This window comes from Colobus angolensis, unplaced genomic scaffold (genome assembly GCF_000951035.1).
Source record: "Colobus angolensis palliatus isolate OR3802 unplaced genomic scaffold, Cang.pa_1.0 Scaffold230, whole genome shotgun sequence".
NCBI classification, from domain to species: domain Eukaryota; kingdom Metazoa; phylum Chordata; class Mammalia; order Primates; family Cercopithecidae; genus Colobus; species Colobus angolensis.
The window spans coordinates 302,935-317,237 of NW_012115489.1; the positions used below are offsets into that span (position 1 = coordinate 302,935).

General features: G+C 42.4%; 1 protein-coding gene across 1 annotated transcript in view; it reads left to right on the forward strand.

Moving 5' to 3' along the window:
* The first annotated feature begins 3,372 nt into the window (after window positions 1-3,372).
* The window catches only part of TTC23L (tetratricopeptide repeat domain 23-like), a 60,390-nt gene continuing 49,459 nt past the window's right edge, over window positions 3,373-14,303 (forward strand). The window contains exons 1-3 of the mRNA XM_011944331.1: window positions 3,373-3,511; window positions 4,889-4,963; window positions 9,674-9,860. Coding sequence (XP_011799721.1) covers window positions 4,896-4,963; window positions 9,674-9,860 — 255 coding nt within the window. The 5' untranslated portion in view covers window positions 3,373-3,511; window positions 4,889-4,895. The remainder of the gene's footprint in view (window positions 3,512-4,888; window positions 4,964-9,673; window positions 9,861-14,303) is intronic.

Here is a 14,303-nt window from a genome sequence, read left to right on the forward strand (position 1 = left end):
TACCTCAGGGCTTTTGCACTTGCTGTTAACACCTTAGAATGTTCTAGATATTTGCCCAATTTGTTGCACGATTTGAGGTCTCTTCTCAATGTCATCTTGTCAGGGAGGCCCTGTTTAACCACACTATATAAGATAGCACACCCCTCCCGCCATGGCCACATCACCTTCTAGATCCCTCACCTGGTTTTATTTTTCTCCATAACTGTTTATCACGTTTTCTTTTTCTTTTCCCTTTTTTTTTTTTTTTTTTTTCTTTTTGAGATGGAGTCTTGCTCTTGTCACTCAGGCTGCAGTGCAATGGAACAATCTCGGCTCACTGCAACCTCTGCCTCCCAGGTTCAAGCGATTCTCCTGCCTCAGCCTCCCGAGTAGCTGGGATTACAGGCACCCGCCACCACGCCCAGCTAATTTTTTACTTTTAGTAGAGACCAGGTTTCACCATATTGGCCAGGCTGGTCTTGAACTCCTGACCTCGTGATCCACCTGTCTCGGCCTCCCAAAGCGCTGGGATTACAGGCATGAGCCACCACACCTGGCCCACTTTTTCTTAAGGCAACTAATCTGGCTAAGGGAGTGAGTGAGTCCTGAATTCCATCCCACTCTGTTCCCAAAGGTGTACTCCTTAGCAGCGGTCTGAGTCTGGCTGGAAGAAGAGGCTTTTCCCAAATTCATGCAATGTTGCTGCATACTTCCTAAGCCTTATGCCTTTTTGTAACTTGCAGAGACACTATTGTTTACTAGCAGCTGTGTTTTTCTTCATCTAGTAGAACAGAAATTTCTGGAAAGCAAAATCATTCTTATTTGTTCACTTTTGCTTTCCTACTGCTTAGAACATTATCAGGCACATAGTAGGTATTCCACAAAGATTTTTGTCTGGGTGGAAGGATAGATGTATGGAGACTGGAGAAACTTGCAAATAAACAGAAATGCCAGTACAATGTGAGAATCATGATGAGCTTGTGGACAGGATACTGCGGGAGTTCAGAAGCAAGGCATCTAACCCTCTCTTGAGAGGCCATAAAGATGTGTTCCAAGAGAAAGTTTATTTGGATTTCCTTGCCTTAAATTTCACAGTTCCTGGAGATAGAATAGTTTGGAGATAATCATATTTGATTTGGGGTTGTAAGAGCCTAGAAAACCCTCCAGACTGCTTCCTCTATGCAATTTCTGCAATAGCAGTACTTGCCACCTCTACCTCCAGATCAGGGGAGATAATGTGAATACACACAGTGGAAAAGCACTATTCACTTCAATTAGTGGGATTCCATTCCAGAGTTAGTGAACAAACCTAAAAGTGTATATACTACAACTAAAGCTTACATTTGGGGGACAGGGTTAACGTGGCAAGGAAAGAAAATACCACAGAACTTCAAGAGTCTTCAAAGTTCTGGCTGGACGGTGGCTCACACCTGTAATCTCAGCACTTCAGGAGGCCGAGGCAGGCAGATCATCTGAGGTCAGGAGTTCGAGATCAGCCTGGCCAACATAGTGAAACCCTGTCTCTACTAAAAATACAAAAACTAGCCAGACGGTAGTGGCACAGGTAGTGGCCTGTGATCCCAGCTACTTGGGAGGCTGAGGCAGGAGAATTGCTTGAACGCGGGAGGGAGGCGGAGGTTGCAGTGAGCCAAGATCACACCACTGCACTCCAACCTGGGCCACAGAGTGAGACTTCGTCTCAAAAAAAAAAAAAAAAAACAAAAAGTCGTCAAAGTTCTTTTATTTTGATTTATAATTTTTACAGATGCAGGCAACATGCTTCTGGTCAGAGCTAATGAAATGGAGGCCGAATCAGAGCGTTAGCTTCAGGAATGGGAATTCAGTGTCTGTTCTGGTTCCACTTCCCTTCACAATTATCAGCAAAAGCAAAGGTTTAGAAGAGAGACGTTACCGTTAATATACTTAGAAACAATCCCGTAGCCACTTCCTACAATGAAAGAACACTAAAGCCTTTCAGTTTGATGACCAACTTAACAAGGGGTGAGAGAAATAAATGCTGGAGAACAGGAAACAGAGTCTTCCTTTTTACTGCCATACATGTTAAATACTGTTTATAGAGTCACGAAAATCGTTTACCCCTTACAGAAACCTGGAACCAGAAGGAGCTTCAGAAACCAAGTGGTACAAGTACTTTCACTGTATAAGCAAGAAAATTGGGACCTACACAGCGTCAAAACCAGAACCTTGACATTCTGAAATCAAGTTCATTGCTGTCATCATTGTTCCATCCCTGAGAGTTTTCTTAGGAAAAAGAAGGAAGTGGGGGAATCTTTCCAAAATTGTGACTACGGAGCTCGAAGGTACTGATTTAAATCTTGAGTTAACAGACCATACAGGCTTTACTTAAGAGATATTCAAGCAAACTCATTTAAATAACTCCTCCAACCGAACCCCAGAAAGGCTTTCTTGGAGTCTTGGATCAATGGCAATTAAAATTCCATCCTCGAGCTGGAAATAACAAACACCAAACGTAAATACCATCTTTCACATTCTCAATGTTCTCCTTGTCTCTCTACCTAGTCTGCTCTTTTCTGAAAACAAATGGGACACATTCACTCCAACTTGACTTGCCACAGGCCTAGTCTGTGATAGGTTTCATAACAACATCCTTCAACATAGCGTTAAGAGCTGGCGCCGTTTGGGTATGGCCACAACTGCCTCTGCTCCTTATGTGCATTACACACACTGTGTATTCCATGCCAACGAAGGGGTAAGATATGGCTGCATTATTTAGGGCTAAGTGCTAAATGTGCCCGACTCCCTCGCTGAACAGCTAACCACTAGCAGATCTTAAAGTAGTCGATTTCTTAGCCTACTCACTTCCTGCAATCCGCTTTCCAAACCAGGCCTAGCTCCAATCTGACTGGGTAAAACAGACGGGTGCCAGCACAGTCAACAGCCATATCTAAGCCTTTCCTCTGGGGTCCATGAAAACAAAACTCCCGAGGAGCTGTGGGGGTGCTCCGTAGCAAGGGATCGTCGCCGAATCCAGCCCGCACATGTCGCAGCTTTAAATAGGTAGGGTCGTGGGGCCCGGTGCTGTCTTACATCTTTGGACGGAATGTATCTTCTCTTCCTATGCCTTCACCTCCGAGGGGTAAGGTCTCGTGAGATACAATATGCACAGGCCAGTTTTGGGGCGAGCCGGAGGCGGTGCGCCTCTAGCCTGCGGGGACGGGAAAGCTGAGGTTAGGGTAAGAGCTGCTGTAGGCGGTAGCCAACAGGGACTCTCCGAACCGGAAGTGCCCCGCGTCGCTATGGCTACAGGCGCTCCCAGCAGGCCCGTAGCGTTCCGTTCCCAAGGCAACGGTATTGTCTCCTTGGCCAGAACCTGGGTTGCGGAAGATAACGGGGACCTGGCAGGCTGTGTAACTTCTGCGAGGCACCGCTTTGGCGCCCGGACCGAGATCGGCCAGGATCAGGAGGCCGACGCAGCGGGAAGAAGCCGCGCAGTCTGACTGAGGGAGCGGGGAGGCTGGTTCCGGGGCGTGGATTCCCCGCCTTGGGCCAGGTGTGCTGTGCGCACTCGCGCGTTCTCTTAGAGCCTCCGCGGTAGGGGCACTGCTAAGCAGAGCCCGACCTGTGGTGTCAGGGCTTAACGGAGTTACCGCGGAACCACAGCAGGAAAAGAGGAGCGATTCGTACCTGAGAGGGGGACCAGACTTCAGTGTTCAGGGCCATGCGGAACATCATAGGAACAGAGTCCGGGAGTTTGAGAGATCAAAACGCCTTGCTGTGGGCATAGTGTTTAAAGTGGAGGTTAAAAAGAGAAGTTAGTGAGTCTCCCTTTCTGATTTTCGGTTAGTGAATGCTCTGGAGCCTGGGTCAGAAAACTACTCGGGGTCGGCGGGAATGAGTGATTCTGGAGGGTGAAATGAGAGGCTACTTGTTGGATATTAACGTTCAGTAAATAACTGCGTTCGATTTGGATTTGGTTTAAGCGCCTGGCATAGCCTTCCTTGAGAGTTGAATTTCACAAATACTGTATTTAGAAATCACATTTTTCGTCATGTGCTTCCGAGGTTTCCCCCATCATCTAACAGCAACAACTAAAACAGACACATGAATTTCATTTTATTGTTTTATTTTATTTTGAAATGGAGTCTCGCTCTGTCGCCCAGACTGGAGTGCAGTGGCGGGATCTCGGCTCGCTGCGATCTCCCCCTCCCGGGTTCAAGCGATTCTCCTGCCTCAGCCTCCTGGCTGTGATGTCAAAATTCTGTGATACTTACAAACTCAGCCTCCTGGGTAGCTGGAACCACAGGCATGCACCACCACAGCGGGCTAAATTTTGTATTTTTAGTAGAGACGGGGTTTCACCATGTTGGCCAGGCTGCTCTGGAACTCCTGAACTCAGGTGATCCACCCGCCTCGGCCTCCCACAGTGCTGGGATTACAGGCGTGAACCTCTGTACCCGACCCCTTTACTAGAATCTGCTATTAATTAGTGAAATGACCCCAGCGAAAAAAAGCAGAATTAACCAACACACTGACTGTGCTTCGTTTACCACTGAGAACTGGTTGCTTTGCTTAAATCCATCATGCCGTCAGACCTGCAAAAACAATATCTGAGTTGAGTAGGTGACCATAGTTTTGATGACCCAGGAGCTGTAAATGTGCTTGCTTTGAGACGTAAAGGCCAGGGATTTTGGAGAAGTAGGGTGGAGTTGAAATTAGGGGAAATAAATTTAACTGACATTTAATTTGGCAAATTAAAGACCGTCTGTCTTCCAGCGGTCTCCATATCTGAGTATGCGTAGTCTGTGGATTTAGGATGGGTTATATATTTGAGCAGTTTTAGTTTAATGTTAATAGCATCCCAGAGGGGGAAAACAGAACAGACAACCAGCCTTTTCTCCCAAAGCTGACCTTACCTGATTCTTGGTAGGAAGAAGATGCAAGCCAGCCCCATCCGTATCCCAACTGCTAGCAATGACATCGACTGGGATTTCTGTTTCCGTATGTAAGTATCACAGAATTTTGACATCACAGGTACTCACTGGGCTGAAACACTGGGACCTCCTGCTTAAGGCAAACCTGGGTGAGGAGCTTTGTATGAACATTATATAAAAGAGAACAGTTCAGGGCCAGCCTGGCCAACATGGTGAAATCCCGTCTCTACTAAAAATACAGAAATTAGCTGTGCAGTAGTTGCACGCAACTGTAATCCCAGCTACTCAGGAGGCTGAGGCAGGAGTATAGCTTGAACCTGGAGGCAGAGGTTGCGGCGAGCTGAGATTGCGCCACTACACTCCAGTCTGGCAACGGAGACACTGTCTCAAAAAAAAAAAAAAAAAAAGAAAAAGAAGGTTGTGTTTCTGTGATGTGCTTTAATAATGATTCTGCTATAATATCTGTTTGTATTTACAACCTATGCATGATAGAAGATTGCTTTTTCCTGACTTAAGGAAATTTTAGAAGTTTTTAAAATAAAAATAGATTAGTTATAACAAGATTGGCAAAGTTGCAGAGAGTTAGCTATAACAAAGGTAATAGGAAAATTAAGTTTTATGAAACAGTAAATAAAACTTTCATATTGTCTAATGCTTATTGAGCACATACTATGTGCCAGGCTCTGTTCTAAGTACTTTAAACATCTTAGCTGATTTAATCCCCCCAAACCCTGTGAAGGAGGTACTGTTATTGGTACATTTTATAGATGAGTATGAATCAAAGAGATGTTAGGGAGTTTGCCCAAAGTTGCACAGCTAGTAAGTGGTATTTAAATTGGGCATTCTGACTCTAGAATCCATTCTTGTTTTGTTTTGTTTTGCTTTTAGAGACAGTCTTGCTCTGTTACCCAGGCTCGAGTGCAGTGGTGCAGTCACAGCTCACTGCAGCCTTGGTCTCTTGGGCTAAAGAGATCCTCCCACCTCAACCTCCCGAGTAGCTGGGACTACAGGCACACACCACCATAACTGGCTAATTTTTACATTTTTGTAGAGATGGGTTCTCATTATGTTGCCTAGGCTGGTCTCGAACTCCTGGGCTCAAGTGATCCTCCTGCCTCAGCCTCTCAAAGTGCTGGGATTAAGGCATGAGCCACTGTGCCCAGCTAGAGTCCATTCTTTAACCATTCTCTATACCAGCGTTTCTCAATCTCTGCACTATTGACATTGGCGTTGGATAACTGTTTGTTGTGGAGGGTTGTCTTACATATTATAGGATTTTTAGCCACATCCCTGGCCACTATCCACTAGATGCCAGTAGCACTAGCTCCAGTTGTGACAAACAAAACTGTCTCCAGACGCTGCCAGATTTCCCTTCGGGGCAAAGTCATCCTTAGCTGGGAACCATCGCTCTATACCAGTGCCATCAAGTAGAAATATAACGCAAGCCACATATGTAATTTAAAATTGTCTGCTACCCATATTAAAAGGTGAAATGAAACACATGAATTTAATTTCAATACTATATTTTCTTTATTTCAATATGTACAAAATATGCAAAAATTATCAATGAAATATTTTATCTTTTTATACTCTTTAAAATACAGCACATATTTTATGTTTACAGCATATCTCAATTCAGACTAGCAGTATTTCGTGTGCTTGATAGCCACATGTGGCTAGTAGTTACCATATAGGATAGCATTTTGGTTTTTTTTTTTTTTTTGAGACAGAGTTGTGGAGCACGAGATTCTGTCGCTGTTTGGGGGTCCCTGTGTAACCTGCCATGATCCCTGGTGGACTGAAAAAAGGAAGGGTGAACGCGGGAATAAAAGACAAGAGACAAAAGAGTGTATTTGGAAGAAGAGGTCGGGGGCACCTTGCCTCTAGTGGACAAGGGCCCTGAGCTGTACACAGCCCTCCATATTTATTAGGAAAAAGAGATGGTGAGAAGGGGAGTGGGAGAGGGGTCAGCTGCTCAGTCCGGAGTAGGCTTGCAAGACTGCATTCCTCGAACAACAGGCTCTAGATGTCACAGTAGATAACCTCAGCGCCAGGGAGTGATTGCCTCCAGCAAACCTTCTGTCGGCAGGAGCACTGGTGAGTTTGCTCACATCCTGCATTCATGATAAACAGTTTGCTGTTTGATCATATCGTCTCCAGTGAAATGCTGAGTTGGTCACGTCGCACGAGCCTTTGGCTCCCTGCACAGAGTCTTGCTTTGTCACCCAGGCTGGAGTGCAGTGGCATGATCTTGACTCACTGCACCCTTCGCCCCGTAGGTTCAAGCCATTCTCGTGCCTCAGCCTCCTGAGTAGCTGGGATTATGCGCTCATTGTGGTATTTTTTAAAAGATACAGGGTTCCACCATGTTGGCCAGGCTGGTCTCGAACTCCTGACCGCAAGTGATCCACGCACCTCGACCTTCCAAAGTGCTGGAATTACAGATGTGAGCCACTGTGCCCCGTCTGGATAGCATAAGTTTAAATTCATAAAATATCTTGATGTTAAGGGTTATGTGACTGTAAAAATTGAAGTTCATAAAAATGTTAAGTTCACAGTAAAATATCTGGGAAATAATCAGATAATTTATATTGAACATTACTAATCAGAATTCCTATTTATGATGGTAACATATGGAATAAGTTATAAGCCTGGCAAGGCAGACCTTCCATTCAACCTCCTCTTCTTTTTATTCTGACCATCCTTTGAGATGTCTGACTGGTCAGGATTCTCCAGCCATCCTTCTCACCTTTTATAACACGACGTTCAAAGCTAATTCAGGGATTTACATTCTCAAATCATTTGTCAAGACCTCAATGTTTCTCATTCCTTTGAAGTTCCTGAGGTTGAAGTTTGCTACCTTTGGACTTACCTTAATGTTATTCAAGGCTTAATTTAAAATACTTTGGGCCTATAATTTTTAATATCCATAATTAGCAATCTGTTTGGTGACTCCAGTAGATTTAACTTCTGCTCTAGGTCTGTGAAATATGCAGCTTAAGCAAAATTTTCTATTGAGGTATGATCTCTTTTTTATTTTTTAACTGCTCCTTGCAGAGCAGGGCTAGCTTATAGGCAGCATGCCCAGAGTCAGCCGACTTATGATCTCTTGCCACAGATTTCCTCTGTCCTCGATAGTTTTCAAACATTCTAAAAACTGCACATTCTTTTCTCATTCATTTTTTCATCATTTAACAGGCCACTATTTGTTTTTACTATGAGCCAGATATCAGGTTTTCAGAAACAAATGAGGCTCAGCCCCTGCCTTGGTGGAGTTTACTTTGCCAGGAGGCAAAGAATGCTCAGAAACAAGCCAAAGAACAACAATTAAAAAAAAAAAAATCAAACAACAATAAAAAAAACCCACAGTGTACTAGCAGTTTGGGGGAAATTTTTGAAAGCCCTTTGGAGGCTGCCTTTATTGCTACTCCAGTGAAAAACTTCCAGGAGTCATGACATCTGAGTTGCATCTTGAAGGTGGAGTATGGAATTCACCAGGCAGAGAAAAGGAAGTTTATCACCTGTCTTCTGATCAGGTCGCATCGCCAACCTTCCTTGGCTGTCCCATCAAGTTAGCTTGTCTGCTGAAAGCATGCTCAGCTGTGGGCAGAAGGCAAGCCTGCCTGAGCTTGGGCCTGAAAAAATGTCGCTTTCCTATCTACACAACCTGGTTTGCCCACGTGCCTCTTGATAAGTTAATTGGAATAGGACTCTAGAAGGATATTAGCATGTCATTTTTCAAACCTGGTGTAAAAGATTACACTTGGCAGTTACTTTCTTTTTGTGCTTTTCTGAATGTTGGTTTATTTAAACATTGAACATTCACTCTTTAAGCTTTTTGTGCTTTTCTGAATTTTTCTTTTATTTACACATTGAACATTCACAATTTAAGCAATCACTGGAAAAGAAAGGTAAATTTTATTTTCAAAACTACTCAGTGGCTGAACTTTTGAGTTATTGTGAGTACAAAGATGAGTCCTTTGGGAGATTTATTTATACTTAAAATTTCTGTTGTTGCTCCTAAGATCTCAAAATTCTGTTTCTTCTGTAGCACTTTACTGATTTTTCTGGCGATGTTAGGATATAGTTCTTTTTAACACAACTAAGGATATTTCTCCTCTGACCCTGCACTTGATGTAGTATAGGGTTCCCTCGCTCTCTCTGGTGGGACCCATGTCCTCTTTTCTTGGCCATCACATATTGAAGCTTTTAAGATATGAGAAAGAAGACATGCAAAGTCTAGCCTCAAAATGTTGGTTTCCTTTCCCTTAGTTCATTAAATCCATTTTCTTTCCTTGTTTGGATCAGAATTTTAGAACACAGATGTTCCTGGGGATCTTCCAGTTCAACACCCTCATTTGTAGAAGTCCTGTCCTGGAGCTAATGATATACCAATAGCTAACATGAAAGGAACACTTAGTAAAGGCCACAGACTGTGCTCACTGATTTATGAGTATTATCTCATTTAATCCCATAACCTCATCAAGTAGGCATTCATATTCTCATTTTACAGAGAACTAAATTAATAACTTGGTTAGCATCATGTGATTAGTAAGCAGTAGAGCTGCACCTCTATAACTAGGCTTCATTTGAACCACCACATTGCTGTCTTAATGCTAAGCTTTGAGGGTGACGTGAGTTTACTGCCTAGCTTTATTCCTTCAAGTTTATGTTAGAAAGCACGTCCCTATCCCCCAGCTGGGAGAGCTATGCCTTCCATTTTACCTTGTTTGAGATGGCAAAGGTGGTTAAATCCTGAATCCCTTCTCTCATACCTACAGGTCACAGCAAACCAAGATCCCAGCTCACCAGCAAACAGATAAGTTGTATCACACCGGTGGATGTGGAGAGAGTGAAGAGGAAACTAAAGCTAAAGAAGAGGAGAAGGCCATAGACTGTATGTCTCATCCCAAAGAGAAATTAGCCCAATCTCAGAAGAAAGTAGCTCAGCTGATTAAGGAAAAAATGGTAAAACAAAAAACTCACAAAAATTTTGTTTCCATTTAAAAATATGTTCATGATTACAGAAGCTATGCCTTAGATGCAGATTGAAGCGTATGAAATAGAGGAAGGTGTCATCTTTCTTTGTAAGTAGGAGAAAACAAAGCAGAGCATACTTAGGTAGCCAGCCCACCTTCTGGTTCCAGTAGTGCTGGGATTGGAGTTAGATTTGCATGGTTCATTGTCTGTTCCTCCTTGGGGCATTTCTGCTCCTAGCTTTAAACTAAAAATTAGGCCAGGTGCAGTGGCTTATGCCTGTAATCCCAACACCGTGGGAAACTGACGCGGGAGGATCTCTTGAGGCCAGTGTCAGTAACATAGTGAGACCCTGTCTCTATAAAAAAATTAAAAATCAGCCAGGCATGGTGGAGGGAGCCTGCTATTTGGGAAGCTGAGACAGGAGGATAGCTTGTACCCAGGAGATTGAGGCCACAGTGAGCACATGATTGTGCCACTGCACTCCAGCCTGGGTGACAGAATGAGACCTTGTCTCTAAAAAAATAAAATAAAAATTTGAAAAACCTAAAAATTTTCATTTGGTTATTTTTGTTGCTGTTACCTTTAACTTAAAATTAAAAAAAAACAACAGCCAGGCCTGGTGGCTCACACCTGTAATCCCAGCACTTTGGGAGGCCGATGCAGGTGGATCACCTGAGGTCAGGAGTTCAAGACCAGCCTGGCCAACATGGTGAAACCCCATCTCTACTAAAAATACAAAAATTAGCCGGGCATGGTGGGGCATGCCTATAATCCCAGCTACTTGGGAGGCTGAGGCAGGAGAATTGCTGGAACCCAGGAGGCAGAGGTTGCAGTGAGCTGAGATCACGCCATTGAACTCTAGCCCAGGCCAACAACAGCGAGACTCGGTCTCAAAAAGAAAAAAAAAGTGTATATATGTATATAGACACACACACATGTACACATATATACATAAATACATACGTACATGTGTATGTATATACGTGTGTGTGTGTGTGTGTGTGTGTGTGTGTGTGTATCCATCCTGGAAGGTTTCAGGATGCTATCTCTTAGGTAACAAAAAGGCTGGGATAGTAAGGCAGGAGGTTGAGAACAGGCAGTCAGGCAGGTCTAAGCTCTAGCCTGGAAAGGATATGGGTAAGATGCCCTTGGTTACAGTGGAATCATAAATAAACCAAAGGGCCAGAAACAGGAGGTCAAAGTGGAGGTCAAAGATTCCAAGTATGCATTTCTAAGAGCAAGTCTAAGACTTGAGTCAAAGATGTCAGAGCAGGTGTGTAAGCATGAGTAATCAAAATCTAGGAAACTGAGACAGCAAGACATCGACTCTCATTATTAGAACACAGGCACCCGCCTGCTTCCAAAACATGATTTATCAACAGAAGAGTTTGTACCTTGACTTCCTGGATCCTCCTAGCCAAGGGGAAAAAAGTCATCTAGATAGGTTTCTTTTTCTATCATTTGCCTCTGAAGTATCTCTCTAGATGGATATTTGTAAATTTATCTCTGTAAATGACCTGAGGACCTTGCAAAGGACAATCAACCTGGCCTGGACCCATTAGTGATTCACAAATCGAGGCTAGAAGGATCATTTCTAAAAACAGGCAAGTACCATCTGCCATGGAGTGTAAGTGGGGGTTTTCAAGGCTTGAAAACTCCTTGGCCAGATTGGATAATGACAAAGATTTAGATCTTAGGAGAGAAATCTAACTCAAATCCCAAACTCATTAAATTGTATGCAGTGAACAGGTGCAGTTATTTGCATGTCAATTATAGCTCAATAAAGCTGTTTTTTTGTTTTTGTTTTTTTTTTAATCAAACCCAACCCAGTACTCCTAGCCCTGAAGGGCAGGGGATGCCAAATCAGCAGCAGTAGTGCTGGGATGACATCTAGAGCCCATATTGGTTGTCCCAGTTTCTCCGAGTCAAGGAGTTCAAGGATGAATATACAATGTCCAGAGCCAAAGCTTTGGTCTTCCATTCTAGTGATTTTTTCATGGCATGATGCTTCTTCCTCAAAAGAGAACTTAGTATTTGCTGTGGTCAGCCCATGGTGAACTCCAAAAAATGCTGACTAAATGGATGTTTTGGAAGCATCAGGGGAAGTTTCCTTCTACCATTGCTTGCTTCTGTATATTTGAGCAGGGGTCAAGTAAAACATGAAGTCGGGTAGGAGACAGGAATCAGGAAGGAGTGTATTCCTTGGAATCACGTATGGTACTGCTGTATCTTACCTAACATTACTCTTTAAATGGGTTACTTCAGTTACCTGTACATTATTCTTCAAACGGTTACATTTAGATCACACTTAACAACACTGAATCATTTTGACACTATTTTTTTTTTCTTATAGTAACTCCATGAGGTAGATGATACAGGTTTCCAAATCTCAGAAAAGGAAGCTGAGATCAAAGTGATGTGCCCCAAAGCAACACAATCAGTAAACAAACATTAGAACTAGGGCTGAAACTTTAGCTTTTTGGTCCCTTGAAGTGCTATTTTCACTTTACCAGGAAAAAAATGCCTGACCATATCGACTGGTTCAGCCATATTGGCTGTGTTTGTAAAGTCACTGAAATATATGACGTGAAGATGCAGTTCGGTGATTTCTTAGAGAGCTCTACCTGTCACTTCTATAGGGGTAGAGGATTATTTCCCCCAACCCATCTTTAATCTTGCTAATAAATGATTCATTCAGCAAATACTGAACGTGTTACACCTGTGTGTACTGAGCAGATAACAGTGAACATGAGGAATAAACTTCTGTCCTCAAGGGACTTATCTTCTATTTGGGGAGATAATAGACAAACAAAAATAATAGCTAATACAATATTAGATAGAAGTAAGTGTTATAAAGAAAAAGTAAAATAGGTAATGGGATATTGAGTGATGAAGTGGCATCTATTTTAGATAAGGTGGCCAAAACAGGCCTGTTGATAAGAAAAGTGAAAATGGAATGAGAAAGTGAATGACATGGAAGAGTGTCCCAAGCAGAGGGAGCGGCACGTGCACAGCCCAGAATTGGAAGTTAGTTGGTGATGTTCAGGAACCTCTGGTCAGTATAGTTCTAGCAGACGGAGTAGGAGGAGAGAGTAGTAGAAAATGAAGTCCAGAGGTGATTGGGGTTGGATCAGATTATGCAGAACCTTAGAAGCCATGGTAAGGACTTTGAATTCTGTTAAGAAGAAAAAGTGGGAAGCTGTTGGAGGATTTTGAATAGAAAAGTCACAATCTAATTTACATCTTAAGATATAAATACATAAAATATATTTAAAAATCCATACGTTTCTAATAATAGTAACAAGCTATTTGGTCACAATTAGAGGATGCTAGTGAACAAATTTATTTTTCTGAAAGCTAGTAAAGAAAGGGCAAGGATAAACCATGTGTCCTGCCTTTCTAATATGAACTGTACTATTGGGTAACCAAAGAGTAGAGGAGGAGAAATTCTCTTTATAGAATTATTCCAGCTAATGTATGAAGAAGGAATGATAGAAATATATATTTGCATTTTATAATCTTTTGTTAATTTTCCATGTAGAAAATTTTCTCCTAATATCAGAGAAAAATTAAAAAAAGAAAAAACAAGCAGATAGTAGATGTATTCTGCTGGAAGAACATACCACTAACCATGAAGTCGTTTTGTAAAAAAAGAATTCAAAGCTGAAATTAACCAGACTTCTAAACCCAACTACTATTATAAAGGCAGAACAGAGAATGGAGGGACATGATGAGACACCATGAGGACGCAGTCATCAAAATTTATGTCTGTGGGAAATACTAGACCAAATGACTCAGCTTTTTCAAATAATTTGTAAGAAAAAGAATTAGAGATGGAAAGGTAACCTATAGATGGAAAGAGACTGATCTCACCATGTGAGCAGTCAAACAAACTATTTTAAAAATTAGATTTCTGTGATATTTGATTTTAAGGAATTATCGTTAATATTTTGATGAGATAATGATTCTGTGGTTGTTTCTAAGTCCATATCTTTTAGAGGTACTTAATGAAATGTTTATAGAGGCAACAATGGAATGTCTGATTTGCTTCAGTTTAAGGTGAGGATGGGTGGATGAGAGGTCTAGATAGGAAACAAGATTGGCCAGGAATAGATCACTGATCACACTACATATTCATTCTTCATGCTGTCTATTTTGTATATTAATAAAGTTTTTCATGATAAAAGGTTAAAAGAAGTCACTCTGGCTATTACGTAGAAAGTAGACTGTGGGGGCCAGAGAGGAAGCAATTGGAAGGGGCTGTTGTAGCCAGCCAAGTAAAAGATGAGGGTGGCCTGGACTAGGTACTCATGGCAGAAATGAGAAGAGCTTGGTTTTAGGATTTAGGGGGAATGTGGATCCAACCAGACCTGATGGATTGGACACAGGATGAGAAGTAAAGAGGAGAGAAAAAAGATGACAAGTGAATTC